General features: G+C 38.9%; 1 protein-coding gene across 9 annotated transcripts in view; it reads left to right on the top strand.

Annotated features, from left to right (window-relative positions):
- LOC113571324 (ryanodine receptor 3) overlaps positions 1-7,411 on the top strand; it is a 145,761-nt gene extending 138,350 nt beyond the window's left edge. For all 9 annotated transcript variants that reach the window (XM_081722275.1, XM_081722269.1, XM_081722273.1 and 6 more), the window contains 15 exons: positions 86-144; positions 421-598; positions 1,005-1,091; positions 1,477-1,662; positions 1,882-2,012; positions 2,244-2,286; positions 2,637-2,764; positions 3,320-3,380; positions 3,487-3,633; positions 3,738-3,872; positions 4,138-4,294; positions 5,670-5,734; positions 5,975-6,075; positions 6,469-6,520; positions 6,772-7,411. In XM_081722275.1, the coding sequence (XP_081578401.1) occupies positions 86-144; positions 421-598; positions 1,005-1,091; positions 1,477-1,662; positions 1,882-2,012; positions 2,244-2,286; positions 2,637-2,764; positions 3,320-3,380; positions 3,487-3,633; positions 3,738-3,872; positions 4,138-4,294; positions 5,670-5,734; positions 5,975-6,075; positions 6,469-6,520; positions 6,772-6,867 (1,626 nt within the window). In that variant the 3' untranslated portion in view covers positions 6,868-7,411. The remainder of the gene's footprint in view (positions 1-85; positions 145-420; positions 599-1,004; positions 1,092-1,476; positions 1,663-1,881; positions 2,013-2,243; positions 2,287-2,636; positions 2,765-3,319; positions 3,381-3,486; positions 3,634-3,737; positions 3,873-4,137; positions 4,295-5,669; positions 5,735-5,974; positions 6,076-6,468; positions 6,521-6,771) is intronic.
- Positions 7,412-22,235: the final 14,824 nt, after the last annotated feature.

Here is a 22,235-nt window from a genome sequence, read left to right as displayed (position 1 = left end):
ATTAAACTGTATGTTGCTAGTTTAAATATTCTGTATCCTGTTGCTATGGTTAGATCAGCATGAATCACTGTTCCTCTGTGTGCAGGAAGCTGCAAGCAAGAAGGCAGTAGACACTGAATCAAAAACAGAATCTGAAAAAGCAGAGTGAGTGTGCTTTGAGAAAGTAAAGTTCTGAAATTAGAAATTAACCATTGCTTGTTGGGTAATTGTAGCGTTATTTGTAACTGTTAGTTATTTGTTTGTTATTTGAAATTTTTCAAATTTTCTACATGTAAGATATAATGCATCTGATTAGCATGTGTGACTGTATTTTATTATCCTATCAAAAAATGAGCAATCTATTATGGTTGGCCATAGTCTTTGTAGAACTGTGCCAAATTAATCTTGCTTTTAAGAAGAAAAAAATGTTTACTTAATCAGCACAGAGGATGGCGAGAAGAAAGACCAAGACAAAGGCAAGGAAGAGTCTACCATCGAACTCCCATCAGATGAAGAGAAGAGGCCAACTAAGAGGAGACATGGACAGAAGAAGGAACAGCCAGAGGCCTTCATGGCCAGCTTTTTTGCTGGCCTGGACATCTACCAGACCAAGATTTTAGTGAGCAATAAAACAATAAGATACAATAAAACCTTATTGTAAAATCAGGTGCACTACTTTATAAAATATTTTTTATTGTGACATTGAATGACTAATGAAAGCTGTGGCATCTTTGATTGACAACTGTATGCTGTGGCATCTTTGAGTGACTACTAAAAGCTGTGGCATCTTCGAGTGACTACTATAGACTGTGGCATCTTTGACTCTGTTATTGTAATATTTGTAATGTAATATTTGTAAGGCTATAAACTGATTATTGCCAGTCAGTAGGAATAGGCTTCACTCTGAATGTAACAATAATGGCTTCAGAGTTGTTGTCTTTAGAGTGCTATGTTAATCTTACATTTTGAGCTCAAAAAGTCTCAAAACATCTAAATGAACATGAAAAATAACCGTGTATTTGCAGAATTACCTGGCACGAAACTTCTACAACCTACGATTCCTGGCCCTGTTTGTGGCATTTGCCATCAACTTCATCCTGCTTTTCTATAAGGTGACTTTGGTAATGTGTCTTGATAAATATTGTCATTACTTTCTCTATATTTTCTGTCATTTGTGTGCCTTTACAATTAATATAGCTATGATTGTACGTCGTTGTGTTTATCTGAATAATAACATTCAGAACACTTTACCAAAAGCTCCCAAAATAAACAAAACAAGCAAACAAACCGAAGAGCCCAGCTTAGTCTCATAGGGAGCTCTAACTGAGAAACTTTTTAAATTTTGTTTTGTTTTTATTGTGTGCTTTGTTGCCATTTGGCAATCTGGTTACTTTATTGATTAGGAACTAGTACAGTTGCAAACACAATGCTCAAAAAAGGTGTTTTTGTGTGTGTGTGTGTGTGTGTGTGTGTGTTTGCTTGTGCGCACACATGCAGGTCACTGGTGAGGAGTCTGAGGAGGTGGACCCTTGGACCAGGAGAGGTGATGAGGAAGAGGAAGGTGTTGTGGAGTATTTTGTGCTACAGGAGAGCACTGGCTATATGGCACCTACGTTACGCTTTCTAGCTGTACTACACACTATCATCTCCTGCCTCTGTGTGCTGGGGTACTACTATCTGAAGGTGCTTCCCCACATACACATTCCATTTACATATGCAAATTTGATAAGCTGTTTAGAAATTTCAGTTATAAATGCGTGATGAAAATACCATTGTCTGAGTTGCTGTCTGTTGTTAACATGTCAAAAGCAACATTTAGTTTTTCCCCCACAATATATTTTCAAAAGTCACAGTGTTATCACATAAGCCACTGATATTTTAACATTTACTTGTTCTGAGTAGGTGCCCCTGGTGGTATTTAAGCGGGAGAAGGAAATTGCCAGAAAACTTGAATTTGATGGTCTTTATATCACTGAGCAGCCTTCTGATGATGACATCAAAGGGCAATGGGACAGACTTGTGATTAATACGCCGTAAGTTGGACAGGAAATTCTTTCCTTCTTTTGTTGCTTATGTGAGAAAATATCCCCGTGCACACCATGTTATAAAGAGTTAATGAACATACAGTACACTCACTCATTTAACATTGAGTGCATTCTTAGTCAATAATCTTTAGAAAACAAAAACAGGATTATTTATCTGAATTTGTCTGTGGTTTATTTAAATAATGAATGGATTCTTCCCTGCCATTTTGTGCTGTACAGATCCTTCCCAAATAACTACTGGGATAAGTTCATCAAACGCAAGGCAAGTAGAATTTCTAAGGGTTAACATTTATGTATTTTCATCTCTGATGTGATTATATACAGTATCTTTACAATGACTAGTGACTGACTATTAGATGAACTGTGGTCTCAAACACCTGTGTTGCAGTTTGGCTGTAAAACCTGCTGCCGTTTCACTTTAGAAAACTGGTTTGAAAAGAGCCCCAGTGTCTGGCAATCAGCAGTCTTGGAAACCTTTGTCCATGCCTCCATCATTACTCCTAAATCAGGATGGAAGATTTGCAGGGAGAAGGTTGCACAAGATAGCCAGGGAGTGAAACTTGAGACAAGTAATTTCACTTATTTATTGTTTACTGGATTTTTTGCACTTAGGTGATCAATAAATATGGTGACTTGTATGGGGCGGAGCGGATTGCTGAGCTGCTCGGTCTGGACAAGAGTGCTCTGGACTTCAACCCCACTGAGGAGACTGTAAGCAAAGCGGCCTCCTTGGCATCCTGGTGAGGAAAGCAAACAAGAGAATGTTGAATATCATTTATAGGTAAAATTACAGGAAAGTAAATCGATCACAGTGCTACATGCACACCACTTACCTCTACTGGTCCTGTTTGTTTTTGTTTCTACCATAGCTGTCTGTAGCACTTTATGTAATGCTTTGCATTGGCATTCTTGGAGTTTGTCTAATTGTCTGTCTATTACGTGGGCACTCTAGGTTTGTGAAAATACAGTGATCAGCATAAATTTGCATGATCGTACTCCAAATACAGAACATAAAGCTTGGTGTATTTGTTGATTTTCTATATTCCACTAATGCAGTCACATTAGTTTGTATTCTTTAAATAATTATGAATCATATCAAAAATAATTAAATGGAATCATGGAGCAGTTTGAGGTTTCATGAGGCCCAGAATAATTTCCTAAAGAAGTGTAATCAAATTGAATCACTACAAGATCAGAGATCTTAGAGATCTATATTCAGTGTTTTCTGCAATAGGACCAACATTTTGGGGGGAAACAGTAAAGAACTCTCTCTGTCTGTTTCTTTTGTCTAAAAGGTTAAGTTCTATCGACACCAAATATCATATCTGGAAAATGGGCGTGGTGTTCACAGACAATGTGAGTTCACTGTGCAATGTCTGATGGGATTTGTAGTGTAATTTTTATAGGACTCCTTGTTCTTGGGGAGAGCCATACTCATGCACCACCTCTTCTCTCCACCAAGTCTTTCCTGTATTTAGTGTGGTACACCACCATGTCCGTCCTCGGCCACTACAACAACTTCTTCTTTGCTGCTCACCTGCTGGACATCGCCATGGGCTTCAAGACACTGAGGACCATCCTCTCCTCAGTCACCCACAATGGCAAACAGGTTTTCGATCTGACAAAGACCCAAACACCAAGGAGTGCTGTTGGGTTTCAAATGAGTCTACTGATGAATGTTTCATATATATTTGTTTTCTTCTGCTCTCGTAGCTGGTACTAACTGTAGGACTGCTGGCTGTAGTAGTCTATCTTTACACTGTAGTGGCCTTCAACTTCTTCCGAAAGTTCTACAACAAGAGTGAAGACGAGGACGAGCCAGACATGAAATGTGACGATATGATGACCGTACGTTGCAAACACTTGGCTTATTTTGTAGGTCAGGCAGGGACTCACGTAGACCAAACTACGTGATTCACAGAGAGAGAATAAAAAGCTATGGTTTGTTCAGAGAAAAAAACACTAAGCACAGGAACTTCCCATTTTCTTATTGACTTCTTAAACTAACACTAATACTGACACCATTTGTAGAACTTCATAGCATATTTTAATTGTTTGTAATCTGTCTTTGTATGTCTCTTTTTCCTCTATTTTCTGTGCTTTTGTCTATCAGTGTTATCTGTTCCACATGTATGTGGGTGTGCGTGCCGGTGGTGGAATAGGGGATGAGATCGAGGACCCAGCTGGAGACCCCTACGAACTTTACCGCATCCTCTTCGACATCACATTCTTCTTCTTTGTCATCGTCATCCTCCTGGCCATCATACAGGGTACAGTGTGACACAATGGGCACATCTTGCCTTTAAAGCCTCGTTGGACAGCCTCGTGACAGAGTCATGCATGTAGGGTAAAAAGCACCCCAGGACCCAGGATTACATAAAGGTGAAAAAAAATCATGTGGAGAAGTTCACCTCAATCATCACCAGGGTATGGTGACAAGAAACAAATCATTAGTCCAGACCATACAATCACACGCAAGGTAAACTTTCAAATGCATTTCACTGCATATGGGCTCTCCCTTAAAGCTAAGCAAATATTTGGGCATATCACCCCCTGAATCAAGTCAGCGCTTCCTGTGTACAGTATGACCCAAGCAGCTCAAGTGGAGAGGTAAAGGAGGGCTTTGGCTCAGTGGGTTAAAGTCACTCCGACTGTGTGTGTAGAGCTGTGAAGGCTCAGAGTGACACATGCAGGGAGAGGGGATTAGAGTCATGCTGCGTGATGGAGAGCGAGACCGAGAATGAGTGAGAAAGGAAGTGGGGAGGAAAAACGAAGGAACTGTGCACATGCATGCAAGCTCACGGGTCACTCTTGGGTTGCACGTGCTACATCTCGCTAAACAGTGCCTTCATGTTGAGCCATGCTCAGCTAGGAATAGATTTGGAATTTTGAACATTTGTAAATGTTCAGAACTCCTGTGGTTTTAATCATAATATTTAGCAGAGGAATTCAGTTAGAAAAGAGCTGCCTGACCTCTCACAGTTAAAACTAACATGCTGCAAAGAACCAATTAGAAGACAGAAATCTCTCACCATTTATCCTGCAATAACATTGTACTTCCAGTTAAAAACACCTTTTTTAACTAAAAAATGACTTGTTTTAAGAAGAACTTTGCTTGCATAGATGATGAAGGTTCTCTGCCCAAATTGTTAGAACATGTCACATAGCTCTAGATGTGAGAACCAGCTGTCAGCAACACAAAAGAACAGGTTAGAGCTCTAATGGCATTGTTCGCAATGTCTATGCACATGGGCCTATATAATAAAACCACTGTAAACAGAATGGCTGTAAGCAAACACTGTGGCATTAAGCTTTTGCTTGCTCATGCAGAAGACATGTTGTTTATTTATTTACATTATTCAATGTCAAGAGGTGTTACACAATGCTCATCAAAATTCTGTAGATGTCTCAGCAGACCTATAACATCAACTCTGATCAGAGGGGTTTTTCTCATAGTGTCTTTCGGTATGCAGTTCTTATGGGCTAATTAAATGGGCATGTGCCATGTATGGTTATATAAACAGAACAGAAAAAAAACTTATAAGAACAAAATAGTTACCAAAAAATTGCAGGGATAATGTGGTGTCCATGCCGCTGTGTTCGGGTCTGCTGTAGGGTCATTCAGTAATGTGTGTGTGTCGACAGGTTTGATAATTGATGCATTTGGAGAATTGAGAGACCAGCAGGAGCAGGTCAAAGAAGACATGGAGGTGGGTGCAGTAGAGAAGAATAGCACTGTCACTAAATCATGAGGTGTGCGCTACCTTGGCCTTTACTCCAGCATCATAGCTGCTTGATCATAAATGCCTTATTTCAGTCTTACCCTGACATATAGGCTAATGTTCCCCTGACATCTACTCTAATGTTACCCCAACATCGACAGTATTATTGCATGCTATCTAGAAGAGTCTTTTTTATCTCATACTATGTATTATCACTGTCACATATAGACCAAATGCTTCATCTGTGGCATTGGAAATGACTACTTTGACACCACTCCACATGGCTTTGAGACACACACTTTACAAGAGCACAACTTGGCCAACTACCTGTGAGTAGCACATCTCCAGCTCACTCACACACCTGTTTCTATACCTTTTGCAGAAGGAAATTAAATGTTAAGGAATAAAAAAGAGTAAAAGTCCAGTTTTTTCATATGCTGTTAAATGATATGTAAATTCTCTCATGCAGTGTTGATACCCAACTCATTTTTCAGTTAAATTCCTCTATATGGAGTTGGCAGTCTCTTCCCTCAGTACACTACGTGACAAGTCAGTACATTACTGTGTGGTTTCTCTCAAATCATGGCACTGGACCAGAACTGCTTTAGTGCATCTCCATATCAAGCCAAGACAAAGTCAGCATGCCCCCAGCCAAGATGAACCTGCTGTTCTGGTGATGTGCTGACTTGGTGTTTTACTGTTTGCTGTGTTTGATCCCTCAGGTTCTTTCTCATGTATCTCATCAACAAGGATGAGACTGAGCACACAGGCCAGGTAGGTTTGTTCCTACAGCATGTGAATGTGTTGCTTTTTCTACCATTAAAAAACATGAGGTTTCTTTATTCAACTGACTTTTTCTCTCACAGAAAAGGCTCAGAAGCAGCCATTCTGAGATGCTTTGTCTGTTGTAGCTTCTCAGTAATTGCCAGTACAGGATGGGCTTACCTGCAGCTCTAGACTCAGGCCTCCTCACCAGGCCTTATGTGCTTGCCTTCCAAAAGCCCGCTGTGTGTCTTTGCCCCTAGGAGTCCTACGTGTGGAAGATGTACCAGGAGCGGTGCTGGGACTTCTTCCCGGCTGGAGACTGCTTCCGCAAGCAGTACGAAGACCAGCTGGGCTAGAGCCTTCAGCCGTCTCCACCAAGCCAGCAGCCATGCACAAACTGCTCTGCTCGCATTTGGATTCTGACCACTGACACCCCTCCAACCACCTAACAAATTGGCCTTTGCGGTTGCATACCAACTTGTGGGAGGAGCTGAGATGCCAGTATTTGTTTTAGTATGACATAATATGATATGTCGGCATCAGAAGTCCCAGTTGTTACCTCTGTTGACAGTGCCAATGTGAAGGAGACTCGTCTTGTGATTCTCAAACCCTTATCTTGAAATTTGGGAGGGTTTTTTTCCCCTTTTTTTCTTGGAAAGACAAGCAAGTAAAAAATAACATGTTGCCTTTCTTGCGCATAACCCTGGAAACATTGCACAATGTTTTTACGTCTTTTGAGAGCTGCAGGGTTGTGTTGGGTTATTAAACAACATGTGAGTCTGTTTCCTGATATGCACAAGAATACTATTTCAGTTTTTGGAGAGAATGGAGATTAAATAGATGCCAAAAGTGAGGGAGAATTATGTGAAGAGTACATGCATTTATGAGATGTGTTCAGATTTCATTAACCTGCTTGCTTAGATGAGAAAAAAGAAAAAAAAGGTCATGCAGTGAATTGCGTCCTGTAAGTCTGGATGAAGTGCCTTACATTCAAGACAACTGAAGCTATGCAAAGTCAAGCCTTTTTCTTTACTGTATCTTTGTCCTCCAGGTTTTCTGAAATAATCATTAACAGACCCTGAGTTATTTTTCAGTTTGAAGAGAAACAAAATAATTTTAAGTCTTGCCAACAAGTGGTGGCATAACAAGAAACAGAATGCTCACAAAGCAACAAAAATGAAGTCCAGAATTCTAGAGAACAACCTAAATTAAAACAAATATTGAAAATGCTATTGTATGGCTATTTATATGTAGTAGCTTTGCTGAATTGTGCATTTCTTTTAAAGGGAAAATAAAAAAAAGTGATGCAATAAAGTATGTTTAGTTATGTGTGTATTTCTTGACAGTTTGTCAAACTGTCACAATTGGCTAATCAGTTAAAGTAACCCCCATTATTCATATTTTCATTGTGATAATTGTGCATCATAGTTTTGCTTTGTTTGCCTTATCAAATCTCAAAGTATTATAATGAAAGATGCATAACGGGGGCTGACCTGGTTAGGGCCTGGTCTCTGGTCTATGGCTAAATAATGATGTGCTCTATTATTCTCATTTGTCTGATGATAATCTTCTGGACAAAAGAGGAAAAGAAATGCCTCCGCTGCTGATTTAGACATCATGCCCTGGCATTTACATTAGTGGTGAGATACTGTCATGGTTGAACATATCTGAAACCACTCCGTCGCCCTCCATCTGTGACTCTATTCAAAAGCTTTATGGTTCATCTACAGATCAACGCTAAGGGATAGTTTTTTTCCAGGTTGGGATACAAACGTTTGTTTTCTAGAAAGGGCCAAACACGTTTGTTTTCTGACCTCGTGTTGGGCTAGTCACGTGATGGAAGACACACAGACTTGTGGTTGTAATCTCTTAACTCATCTACTCTGTGCTCCACTTCAGGGACCACTATCCTTTCTACCCTTCCGCCATGTTTCCGCCATGTTTCCTGATCAGTGTGGCATGCACAGAGCCCTGGTGCGGGTGCCGAGTGGCCGGTTGCCATTAATCCTTTAGAGCGCGGTGACCTTTTGCCATGCCAGATTTAGCAGTGACAACGTGATTATTATCAGCACAGGGTAGAGAGGTCGTCAGCCAGCAGGAGGAGATGTGTGCTAGCCAGAGAAGAGGTGGTAGCAGGAGAGATTTGAAAGCTTCCTGCCCCATATAGCCCCCCTGCCTTAAGTGAAGTGGGTGTGTGTGGGTGTGTATAGGTGTGCGTGTGTGTGAGAGTGAGAGTAAGATAGAGATTTAGGCTGAGAGCATGTGTTCTTGACCATCCTTTCCTTCTGGTCATTGCTAATTTAGAGTCGGTGGTCAAGAACACCAATAAACATATCAGAGAGTTGAGACATTGTGACAATGCAGGTATCACTCTGTGTGGAAGACACCTTCATAACCATTGAAGGTGGTCACCCATAACCATTTATGTTATTTCATCAAAATAAGGGATTTGTTTGGGATATAAATTTGCTAGATTACCAATAATAGGCAACATACAAATGCCCAATTCACTCAGTACTAACCTGTATGTACTGTATATAACAGTGTTCTACATCTCTCCAGACCTTAATCATATGTCCTCTTTGTATCCCTTCATTTTAAAATGGCTCTATTTTATTTGATCTTGAATTAGTTGATTCCTTGTTCTACATATCTTCACATAATGCATTGTGTCAGTCGATTTGATAATACAGGTGTACTCTTAGGAGCAATATACCTGGAAAATAAACCTGATTTTGATTCTGATTCTACCACCAGTCCTTGAGGCTTTCTAAAGGTGGGGCTCCAGGCTCCACTGAGAGCACATAGCTGTGGGGGTGGGGAAGAAGGCTGTGTCATCATTTACAGCAGGGTGCCCAATAAACAAGCCTGGCATGAGGAGGGATCCCTAATGAGGTCACGTTCCACCCCTCCGCTGTAGGGCAGCCTCACGGCCTCCTGACTCAATGCTCATTCAGACAGCAGGCCAGTTCACAAAAAGGAAAAAATTTAGCAAAACACTTGCTAAATACATACATACATATATACATACAGACCTATATACATACAGATAGATAGATTGATAGATTTTCAAAATTGTAGTGAATAATTGTATATATATAATAATTGCATAATTGTAGTGAAGATTAAAAATACCAACTAGACAAAATAGATTGTAAAATTGTGAAAAGTTAACACCAAACTTGTCCCAGTATTGACAGGGGAACTTGGTGCTGTGACCCCTAAACTGGAGTGGCTCCAACAGATACCAGGAATGAGAACATTCATCTCAGTCATGAAGAGCACAATCCTAGGAACATGTGAAAATGCTGCATCACATCCAACTCCCTGGCCTCTGGTAGAAGGTCAGAATGTGAGGGGAATAAAATATGATCACTGTCAGTTTCCCCAGTCATCATGGTTCCCATGGCACCATGTGGTTTTGTTTGCTTTGGTTTTCATTTTGTCTCTGCCTTGCTTCTTGTTTTAGATATCCCAGCCTTTATTGGTTTTACCTGTGTCTTATTTCTCGTTTTCCTGTCATGATTGTCGATTATTATTGTCATTAACTTCTGTGTTTCATGTTGGTACTTAGTGTTTATATTTAATCCTTAATGTTTCTCTCAGTTCCTCTTTCTCTTGTTCCTCTTGGTTTTTTTTTTTTATTTTAAAACATTTTTTTTAAATATATTTTCAGCAATGCCACTGTAGTGGCATGACTGCCATTGAGGAGGAATGGCAAAATGTGTTTCGTTGTATAAGGATAGGGCTTAATTTCTAAGCAAATCAAAACTAGAGGATTTTGGCAGTCATAACTGTTATGGCCCCATGTTAGACTATAAATGGAATCACTCTGCTTATGTCTCTGTAGTTAAGACCTCTGGCTCTCAAAGGTGCCTAAGCTCTTACCTCTTGAGTGGGTTAATTGAGGCTTAAATCTGGTATTTGTCAATCTGTCACATACACCTCAAGAGAGGTCCTAGGAACTGTTTGATTACATTTCTAGTATAAATGGAAGTTAAACTGATAAAGACTGCCACAATTTAAGATCTTAATTAAGAATTTAATGGCTGTTTCCCTTGTGCGTGTGCCTAAGATCCACACCTGTATGTGATTTAATTCAAAAGAATGATTGTACCACTTGCTAATTATCACAAATCCATGAGGGTACATGGAAAGGATACAATTCATTCAGTATTGACAAAGAGATAACTAAATAATACTTACCTAGATGTATTAATGATTGGGTTTGCTTAATGCACTATATCACTGTATCATTAAATTATTTCAGATGGTATAATCATTTGGGTTCATGATATAACTAAAATAAAGAGTTTGTGTAGCTAAACCCTATTCTTAAACTATTCCTAAAAATGCATCTATGTTATTTTATTCTGTCCTATTTAAATCAAAATAGTGTAAAAAGTAGTGTGCTCTTTTAATAATTATTAAAAATGACAAATGTTAAATACAACATTTAATGCATTATGGGGTTTAGGGCACACATAAACAGATCACCAAAAATTGTTATAAAATTGGAATGATCAAAATCTCTGCATGTAAATGTAGCCAGTGATAGGCAGAGCACATGACATCCGGTTGTGGAACATCTGCTTCCACTGGTTTGGCACATTCTTCTGTGACACCAACTCCTTAGTGAACAGACAGAGTGTGTGTGTGTGTGTGTGTGTGTGTGTGTGTGTGTGTGTGTGTGTGTGTGTTTGTGTGTGTATGTGTGTGTGTGTGTGTGTGAGCGTACGCATGCGTGCATGAGTATGTGTCTCCAAGAAGAAGAAATTAAGACAGATCAAAGAGAAACTATGTACCTATGTACACAGAGACTGAACACATGGTACTGACAGCATAAATGCAAAAAATATTTTTTTTGAATTCCCTCACTGTTATTCCTAATCCCTATTTGCTCGAATCACAGTGCTCTCCGGTCCTTATTCCATGGCCACTGCATTGCAAACACTAGGACAGATGCCATTCGTTGACCTAGAAATTGGAGTAATTATGCAAGAGCTCAGCGGAATTGCACTAATCCCCAAATCCACCGGGATCACTGACCTAGCCCCTGGAGTTGTGCTTGGATTTAGTGCCATCCTTTTTTTCATCGTCCTCTAAATTCATTTTGCACCCCTGAGAGTGGCACATAAAAGGCCTGATCAGTTGTCCTGTCTGATCTCAAGACTTTCTGACCCCACAGAGATCAGTGAAGACCTCCAGTGTCTGTTGCTGCTCACTTAATTCTACAAAAGGCCTGGTTTTGCCGTATGCCTTTGGAGATTGTGGCACTTCAATTATGATAAATTGTCCAGGGAGGTGGGGGGGGTGGTGCATTGCTGGCAAGAGAAGGTGAGTCCTTGGTGGAGGTTATGGCTTTGAAGACAAAGATTAATTTGGTTCACTGGGGTTGATCCTCTGTACAAGAGCATATTAAAGCAATGCTCTACACTACAAATTTAGCATAATTTGTCACTCACCTGGTACAACAGCTGGTGTAATTTACTTTGTCATATATATATAATATCCTAAAACTTCTGTACATTCATATGATACATGAATGAAGAAGGAATGTCCCTTTAAGTAGCTGGCACCCACTCTAATTTTCATACACACTACATTACAAACTCCAGAGCCGGCAGTCGTAGCATCACCAGATATCCTGATAACTTGCTGTCAGTATCTTGCTACGTATTAGTATAATCAGCAGGTGATTCACCATGGGGCAAAACAGCACATCAATAACTGCTAATCTAGGTCCCCTCTGTCCAGCAGCCCTAGCTATGTCTCTCTGGTGTAACCTTGGTAACCTGCCTTTGCAGACAAGAGCAACGGCAGGCAAGAGGGTAGAAGAGGGGAAATAAGCAAGAAAGAATGACAGACAGAAAACAGGCAGTGTGCTGAATGCTGAGTGAAAGGGGTTTGCAGGTTGCTTGGACAGAAGAGTGCAGGGCAGGGCTGAACTGAATGGAGGAATCCCATTCTAGTGGTGTACTATTGCACTGATCTGGCACCTGGCAACTTGCTGCCAGCGATGTCCTGACAGTCAACTGGAGCAATAACAGCAAAGACAGGGGACAGGCTAAGGATGTTGTTGAGCATTGCAATAAAAATCACTGTTGTTAGCATATAAACCCCATGATCGCATATTTAAAACTTTGTTTGGGTTTGAAAGAAGGGCTGGAACAAGGGTGTAGCATTGAAGCAAAGGCATGGGGTTGACAGAAGGGTTGGATTCCTTCAGAGGGTGGGTATGGTGGAAAAATGGTGTGTGAACAACAGTTATGTTGGCTTTAAGGACTGGTTGTGCTAAGATAGCTTGAGTTTGATGCCAAAATCTGGCATCCATGTTAAGAGAAATCCCTCAAGAGTCACTGATGAGATGTGTGAAGACTATTTTAGTGATCCTTTTTTGTACCCTTTTTTTGAAGCACTGACAATAATGAGCATCTGCTCTACAAAGTCAGCTCTGCCACCATTATTGGCAGTTTTAAACTCTATCCATTGTTAAGAAAGAGATGCAGGAAACAGAGCCAAATGCTTGTTCATTGCTGAACAAGCAACACAGCAGTGTCTGTCTTTCAACAAAGAATAGTTATGAATGTCATGGCAATCAAATTGGACAATTGGATAGCACATGTATAACCTCACACATGCACTGCAAACCTTGAACTGAGCTGCAGTTATTACACATCAAACCAATTTCTAAGCAAACATATCTGTCTTTTGATCTTTACCAGCTGATAAAAAGGCTGCAGGAATTCCATTCTGTTTTAGCTGACTGTGAAGAAGCTGAAGCTCTGGAACACTGGCTTCAGCCTCCACAAGGTTAGAAAATTTGTTAGAAAACTCTCATATGTGTTTTCTAATTTGGTGTAAAAAAAATTGGGGCTTGCTTATTTTGAAAAGTGGAACCTTTTTTTGTAGTGAGATTTGCAGTTTCTTTTTGAGTATGTCAAGCATATGGCCACAGTCTAAATTAATATTTAGTAATTTTTCTGAAGTACTTTAATTTTACAAGGACCATTTTAAACAAATACCAGTGCAAACATTCAGCCATGAATGGCTGAATGGTTTCAGTCCAATCTGGAGGGGTGGTCCTATCAGGTAACATGGAGAAAATCCACATCCAGTCCATATAGATTCTCCACTGGTGTTCCCCAGGGCTCAGTATCAGGCTCTCTTCTCTTTGCATACTCATTCTCTTGGTGAGGTAATATATCCTCATGGTTTCTCCTACCACTGCTATGCTGACAACAACCAATTTCTTCTTTCTTTCCCATGCTCTAAAAAGGTTTCCAGATGAAGACCCATCTATTTGTGGAATATTTACATGACCACTGATCCTGCTCCTATATTGACTAACTGAAACTCTAGTACTTTTTGTAGGGTATTGTTTATTGCACTGATTGTTGATGATTGTTATATGTTTTGCACGTCTAGGCATCAGCAATTGGACTCTAACCTTCTGTACTGGCTAGAATGCATTCTATGAGTAAATGACAAAGCGCTTTTGTAAGTTGCTCTGGATAGGAGTGTCTGCTAAATGCTGTAGATGTAAATGTAAATGTACAACTATCACTTGTAAATGCCTGGTGTTTATGTTAATTTTCACGTCTTCCACGTGGACACAGACCAACACAAACTACACTACCCACAAGTCCCTAGTTTGATCCAGATCACCTGTCTACTAACTGCACCTGTGCCTAGTTATCCCTTATGTGTTCTATGTGTTCTAACTATATATATATATATATATATATATATATATATATATATATATATATATATATATATATATATATAAAATCCAGTCTGTCATTGTGAAATTTCATCTGCCTGCCTTACGATTCTGTAGATTTACTCTTTTGCCTGCTCCTTGTTGTATTTGTTTGCTCATTGCCTGTTCTCTGGCTATTACCTCTGCTTTTGTTTTTGACTACACCTTTGGATTGCCTCTCTTCATTAAATCTATTTGCAAGCATTCAACTTCATCTCTGCTCGCAAAACCTGACTATGAGATTCAAAAGTTACATGCAATTGGAAATGCACTTAAAATTACCCTATGACATGATTCAATGCTTTTAAGCTCACTAAAAAATTAGATGGAAACATGCTCAACCTTTGGTTGTTTTGATGGGATAGTTCAAGTCGCATGTTCCTCTCTCTCTCTCTCTCTCTCTCTCTCTCTCTCTCTCTCTATATATATATATATATATATATATATATATATATATATATATATATATATATAGCTAGCTTGAAGAAAGGAGGCTTCTAGCTTTCAGTCTGTGTTCAAGTGATTAGAAATGTAAATATACATTTATTTTTTTGGTTAGTGGTAGTTTAGCTCTTACTGGCAATAGTAACAACATGTAGCTACCTATTATCCCTCATGATCTGTTCTTGATACACGCCTGTTTCAAGCAAATGGTAATATACTTCGTTTATCTTTAAAAATTCATACTGAGCTGACATTTCCAATATCCCTGTAACTGCTACCATTGACTGCATGCACATATTTAACCAAAAAGCATGCCATATTTCAGCCTCCAGATGATGACAATGTTAGAGGACTTTAGAGGACTTTAGGAAGTGACTAAGGAGACTACAGATTTTCAGTATTTCCCTGTAATGAATAATTGGAGGTAAGAATTGAAAACATATTAGAATGACACAGTAAAAAAATTTTTTGAAGCCTTTGCATATTGACCATGAACAAAAGACAGTAAACAAGAGTTTGTAATTCAAGCAAAGGTTCAAACTACACACTTTGTTCAGCAACTTTCCCTCATTTCTAAAAAAAAACAGAAATTGGTCATCAGCATCATTACTTAGCATTTATCTAAAAAAAAAAAATCAATAAAAAAATCAAGAGTAGTCCAATTCCATATAAAATAAATGATTTGTCTTGTGCTTGTAATATCTTTGATGCTAGCATAAACATGAAGTATTCAAAACTGTGCTGAGAGTGGATACAGAAGCAATACTGACATGTTTAAATGGCAGAGAGTGTGCCCAGGGGCTGAAGAATGCTGAGGTTAAATAACAGAAGTGGGTGTTGAAGAGTCTAAAAGATGGGGGGGGGGGGGGGGGGGTATTGGAAATGCTTCTGTGGTATTTGACCTTGGACTGTTTGTTCATATTCCCTCTTATCTGCCCCATATGTTTTGGTAACTCTCTCTATGGGTACTGACATTTGCCTGGCTATCAAATACAGCTTTGGTTAGACCCCTTTATAATAAAACCAGTGTGTTCGCTCGATTCTGCTGGCATCTTGAATTTTGTCTGCAGCATTGCAATCAACAAATTCTGTGCTTCACAATCTATTATTGCTTCATAGTGTTTTCAATATGTTCATTAATTTAGTTGTTGCTATTTTTGAAAATAGTATTTTATTACTTAAGAAATGTAAGAGCAACAAAAAGGAATTATTAAGATGACATTGTCTATTATTTTTAAAATGCCTTCACAACGTAATAAATAAATTATACATTCATAATGTTAGATGCCTAGTTAAAGATTTACCTCAAACCCATCATCTTGTGTAAAATTTTCATATGAAGGACCAGAAGAATTCACCTTACTTTGAGTGGTCTGGAAATAACTCCATTGAATATGCCTGGCCATGTAGGTATGTGGAGGTCATACAGAGATTTTCCTGTTTCATCCCACGCTGGTCTCTCAGACATACAAAATGCCACTAGACCTTCTCTTGGTAAAAAAGCTTTTCCATATGTTATACTTTTAATGGCTTTTTTTTTAAAAATTGCAATGAAATTAAAATATTTCTTGCTTAAAGTTCTGGTTAAAGCAGTGGTCAAGTGAATGCAAATGTAGAGTCTTTCCTGAGTACAAATATATCCACATCACCCAGGCCAAAGTAACATGGTTATATAGGAGACAGATGCACATTTTAAAACATACCGTCATTTGGCTCTTTTCATGGTTTAATCCAACCTTACAATACCATGTGCTTTACAACAACATCACAGTCCATCAGAACATATTTTGATAGTTTACTCAACCGGATATAATACTAGCAAGATTATGGGCAGGATGAATCCTGGTCCTGCTCTATGTGTGTGATGCAGATGGAGAAGAATTGACTCATGATCTTTGCCAAATGTTTTGTGTTGTGTATTGGGTCACGAAGTCAGGCTGATGTTAATATAATCCTTTATTAGATGTGTGATGATTCATTTTCAGGCCAGTGAACACTACTCCATTCATTTTTGCTCTCTAACTCACTTCACTTCTTCTTACCCTTTTCCCTCCTTCTCTAAAGTGGCAGCAGCACCAAACGTGGGACTTTGCCAGGCTTCAGACGCTCTTATCCTACACTCTCCCTTCTGTTCGGTTCCCTCTCCATCTATTTATTTCTAATAAATGCACGGGTACTCGAGGGTTTTTTTCCCACCCTCGCTCTCTCTCTCTTTCTCCCACGCACCCCCCACTCACATTCATGAAACATGCAGTCTGCTTCCGCGTATCTGTGACCCCACCGAGCAGCTGGAACGGTGCCTGTCAAAGCTCATCTCATCGCAAAGCTGAGAGCACATGCATGCATGCACATACAAATAAATTATTTTTTCATAGTCATTCTGTGGTTTTAAGCATCACAGAATATCAATGAAGGAATATCTCAAAAATGCACAAATTCAACATCTTCTTAACCAAGAGACCGAACACTGGTCAGACTTTAGATCTCAGTCTGTTTTAAGGCAGTATTGGAATTCAGTTCTAGGACCCCAGATCATTTTAGATATTGGTTTTATTGTTATATTATCACATTATTACTGCATCACAATATTAGATCTTGCTTCCTTATCTGTCTTTCAGTGAACTGGAAGAAACAAATACACTAAAGATTCACAGTGTCCAAAATAAAATGTGCCCAGAGTTATTCCTATAACTAGAGTAAAAGTTCTTTTCATAGCCTGTTGATATTCAACATGTATGTGTGAGCCGTAAAAGAAACACGCATATGCAGTTCGATGTCTGTAGCTCGTGTGCGCGTGAATCACTGGCCCAATGAAAAGTAAAAACTCATTACTTTGTTATGAGGCAAGTTTCCTGCAGCAAGGTATGATTAGGACACACACACACACATGCATGCATGCATGCATACACGCCATTCTAAAACACCAGCTCCTGGGAGGGATGTGGCTTCTGAGCTGTCCTCTACATAATGGACATAATGGTAGAGCCGCACTGACCTCATTTACTGTGTTTGAGAGCATGCACATCAAAACAAACTTTTCTGATGCCTGTTAACTGTTTTCCAAATGGGAATAAGAAGGTTTTTATGTGTTAGGTTGTCATTAATAGAATGAGTTGTGTAGATGTGCACAAGCACCCATTGTGCCATTCAATTAGATACTCCCTGCTCCACTTTGCTGTGGAGCCATTGAAGACTGGTGGAACACATTAAAGTGGGTTGATCTAGTGGCTAGAACAAAGACAATGCATAATAACTCCATAACATGCACATATACATGCACACATAAAGTGAGAATTCAGCTGTACACATAAATTGAGTAAGGACAGGCTTAAATGAAGATTTGTTGGCAACATGTACTACATTTCTTTAGTTGAACACCACCATTAACAGTATGGTAAACATGCTGCAACATTCAAGATGTTTTTTTTCTTTTTGGTTAGATTTTGTTTTGGCATACAAATGGACATTATTTACTGGTTTACAACCTTGCAATAGGATATTTATAGCACTTCGACCACAGGGCTCAACCAACAAGTGAATTTGACCTGCCTGCACTTCACTAAGGAGAAGTCAATTAGGCATCTACCTGAGTAATGGCATCTTGATCTCTTGTTTCAGTTGTAAACTTGTAGCCTTGCAGGAGTCTTTTGACATAGAGTGATTTGGTCATGAACACACTGTTTCAAAGTGCAGTGCTCTGCCCTTTTGAAGGTCATGTATTATTAACACAGGGGATGTTGAACAAATATCAGCCTAATGGAGTCATTTCCCAACTTTGCTTTTAAATGTCAAGACGTGTAGATTATATTGAAATGGACGAAATAAATACTGTTCAAATGGTAAACAGGTGTCATGTTAGGTGGATTTTTGAGTGATGTCACCCAGCATTCTGTAGTACTGTCACATATGACTTGTTTTCTAGGATCAGACCAATGTAGAGTAAGCCAGGGTTGGGAAGGCTACTTTCTAAATGTAGTCCATTTTGTTTCACTAATTAGCTCATTAAATTTGAATTAGTTGTCCATTAAAAGGCCAAACTTTAACGAATTGTTTCTTGTGTATGTAGTTTCATTTCATAAAGTGAATAAACTGTTCTATTTTGTTGTATTCTAATCTGTTCTATTATGTTCTATTCTAATCTGTTCAATTTTGTTCTATTCTAATCTGTTCTGTTATATCTCATTCTAATCTGATCTACTCTGTTCTTTCAGTGTGGCAGTCTAAAGGGACTATTTGCAGCAGAAGATTCAACTTTCAAGAATACATTTCCAGCAGTGTGAATTGTTGATAAACCTGTATAACTAGCAGCACATAATTTATTTTATTGCTTAGATTATATTTGTTATTTATATTTTGTTTAGTTATTTATTTAACCAAGTTAGGTAGGAAAGTTGGAGGATATAAGGATTAACTCCATTTGGGGCATTTTAATTTGTGTAATGTCTAATTTTGATGTAAAAATGAGCTGGTCCCTTTTTTATATATAATCTTTTCAGTTCAAGGTATTTATAATCATATGTACAGTCATGGCCAAAGGTTTTGAGACTGACAAAAATTTTGGTTTTCACAAAGTTTACTGCCTCAGTTTTTTTTTAGATGCTTTTTCCAAATGTTTATATGGTATAGTGAAGTACAATGACCACATTGCTCCTGGACCATTGGGGCACCAAATTGCTCCTGGACCATTGGGAGAAGTTGCTCTTGGAGGATATTTATATACCATTCCTTATTCATGGCAGTGTTCTTAGGCAAAATGTTGAGCAAACCCATGCCCTTGGATGAGAGCTTGCTCAGGAATGGCAGAAGCCAGGTGTAAGTGCATCTGCTAGCACAGTGAGGTGAAGGCTTTTGGAGGATTGCTTGGTGTCAAGAAGGGCAGCAAAGAAGCCACTTCTCTCCAAGAAAAACTTCAAGGACAGACTGACATTCTGCAGCAAGTGTAGGGATGGACTGCAGAGGACTGGAGTAAAGCTATTTTCCCTTCAGTGTGTTTGGGACTTCTGGAAAAATAATTGTCCGGAGAAGAAAAGGTGAGCACTACCTTGAGTCCTGTGTTGTGCCAACAGTGAGGCATCTTGAGACCATTCATGTGTGGGGTTGCTTTTCATCCAAGGGAGTGGGTTTGCTCAAATTTTGGCCTAAGAACACTGCTATGAATAAAGAAGGTTATCGAAGCATCCTCCAAGAGCTTCTCCCAACTGCTCCCAACAATCTAGGAGCAGTTTGATGATGAACAATGCTTTTTCAGCATGACGGCGCACCATGTCACAAGGCCACAAAGGGATAACCAAGTGGCTTGGTGAACACAACATTGAAATTTTGTGTCCATGGCCAGGCAACCCCATTGAGAACCTGTGGTCAATTCTCAAAAAGAGGATGGACAAACAAAAACACAGAAACTGTGATCAACTCCAAGCACTGATTAGGCAAGAATGGGTTGCCATCAGCCAAGATTTTGCCCTGAAGCTGATATCCAGCATGTTAAGTTGAATTGCAGTAGTCTTAAAAAAGAAGGGTCAACACTATAAATATTATTTCTTTGCTTAAACTGGATGTTTGTCAATAAAAAGTTTTTTAAAACAAACTTTTCAAATGATTATAATTGTACTTCACTATACCATATAAACATCTGACAAAAAAACTGAGGCAGTAAACTTTGTGAAAACAAAAATTTGTGTCAGTCTCAAAACCTTTGGCCACAACTGTATTATAAATTTTTTTTTGGAATAAGAGGTCAGTTAGACTGCATCCTGTATGAACCAAGCCATTGTAAAGAGACAGCATAAACCAAGCTCTAAAGCTTTTTTTTCTTTATTGAGTTCCTCTTCCTAGCAGTTGACCATAGATGGAGTACAGAACTTTCAAAATTATCCTTATCTTTGCATTAGCTTCATGCAAACCCACTCCTTCATCATTGCTGCATTCTAGAGTTTTTTTTCCTCCAACAACACATGGCATATTGCTGTTCTCCTAGGCTGAATGCTGGTTGATGCTTTTTGCACAATAATGAGTCACTATTCTGGTGATTCATCTGGGTATGTGGACAACCCATGCCATGGTGATGATCCAGACACCAGTGTGGTAAAAGCAATTTTTCAAAATGACTTAGTGTAATCAGGGGCTAAATTGACGTATGCACATGCACATTGTAGGCAAAGTGCAACAACATATTAGTCATAACATTGTTGGTATCTTCATATTTGGTGGCCATTTATCTCTACAGCTGTGCAATAAAATCGTATAATCTACAACACATTGTGAATTAGCCCTTTGCTTGTACTATTGTCCATAGCTCTGCTTGAGTGCCTTAGGTCTTAGACAGAGGGATGTCATCCAATTAAATGAAATTCAAGTTTATGATCAATGTACATATACACCAGTGTACAGTATACTGATTCATTCACGTTATATATATTAGGTGCATGAATACAGCATTCCCAAAGATCCTCCTTCCAGATCTCTGACCTTTAGTAAATACTGAGACTCTCTGAGCTTGCATCAATTACACTCTGAAACACTCTCATCATTCCCATTTTCCATGTGATGAGTGCTTCTAGGCTGATGTGTTGTGCTCTAGAAGTAGGCAACTAAGTGACAGGCCATGAATCTTTGATTTTCATTATAATTAATGTGCACTGCTGCAATGGTGAGAGTCTATATCTCAAAGATATATCAGAGCTACTCATTTGTTGAAGTTGATTTAAGCACTAAGGATTTACGTGATGAAGGCAGAACATTCACCAGAGATAGAAAGAGCCCCCAAGTGCTACTATGCAAATGAATTAGCAAAGCTATAGAGCATTTTTCATCTTTTCATTTGAGATTAGTAGTGTAATTTTCTATGGATTTTAAACCATGGGATGCTATTGTGTTCACTGTGCTTTTCTTCTCATAGGATAGCTTTTTGCATCTTTGACAGTTAATATAGTGCTCAACACTAAGAGTGGTGAACACCATTTTTAGATTGTCCTTTTGAATAAGTTTGAGACTGAAGCAAAGGATTTTACCAAATTGTATCTCACTATAGCTTCTGCAGTGTGTGCTTCAAGTGATGTGATATTTCTGTCAGTGTCAATTTTAATTCTTTAATCTGACAATCAATAAATCTTTGTAATGAGGGTGAGGTGGATAGCAAACACACATAGAAAGTAACTGCGCCTTGGACTCGAGAACAAACAGAATCCAAAACAGGGGAAGACATGAAAATGATAAACAGGACAATGTAGATAAATAACTAATTTAATAAACACCAGGAACAAACAAAAAGGATGAGGCCTATTCAGTGTGCTTATAGATCAGGAAAGAAACATACGAGAGTACTGAGATAACAGAGCAGACAGGAGAGCAGAAACAATGAACAGGAACTGGGAGGGCGATACAGACAAAGAAGGCAACATCAACTATAACACCAGTAGAAATCATGTAGGACTAAACAAGAGATATATCTAAGCAACAAGAAAATGACAATAATAAATGGAGAGAGTAACTTGGAACACAGAGAACAAGTACAGCGTA

This window comes from Electrophorus electricus, chromosome 10 (genome assembly GCF_041902795.1).
Source record: "Electrophorus electricus isolate QZ-2024a chromosome 10, ASM4190279v1, whole genome shotgun sequence".
Classification (NCBI taxonomy): Eukaryota; Metazoa; Chordata; class Actinopteri; order Gymnotiformes; family Gymnotidae; genus Electrophorus; species Electrophorus electricus.
The sequence above is the reverse complement of the archived record's forward strand: the minus strand, read 5'-3'. Positions and strand labels throughout refer to the sequence as shown.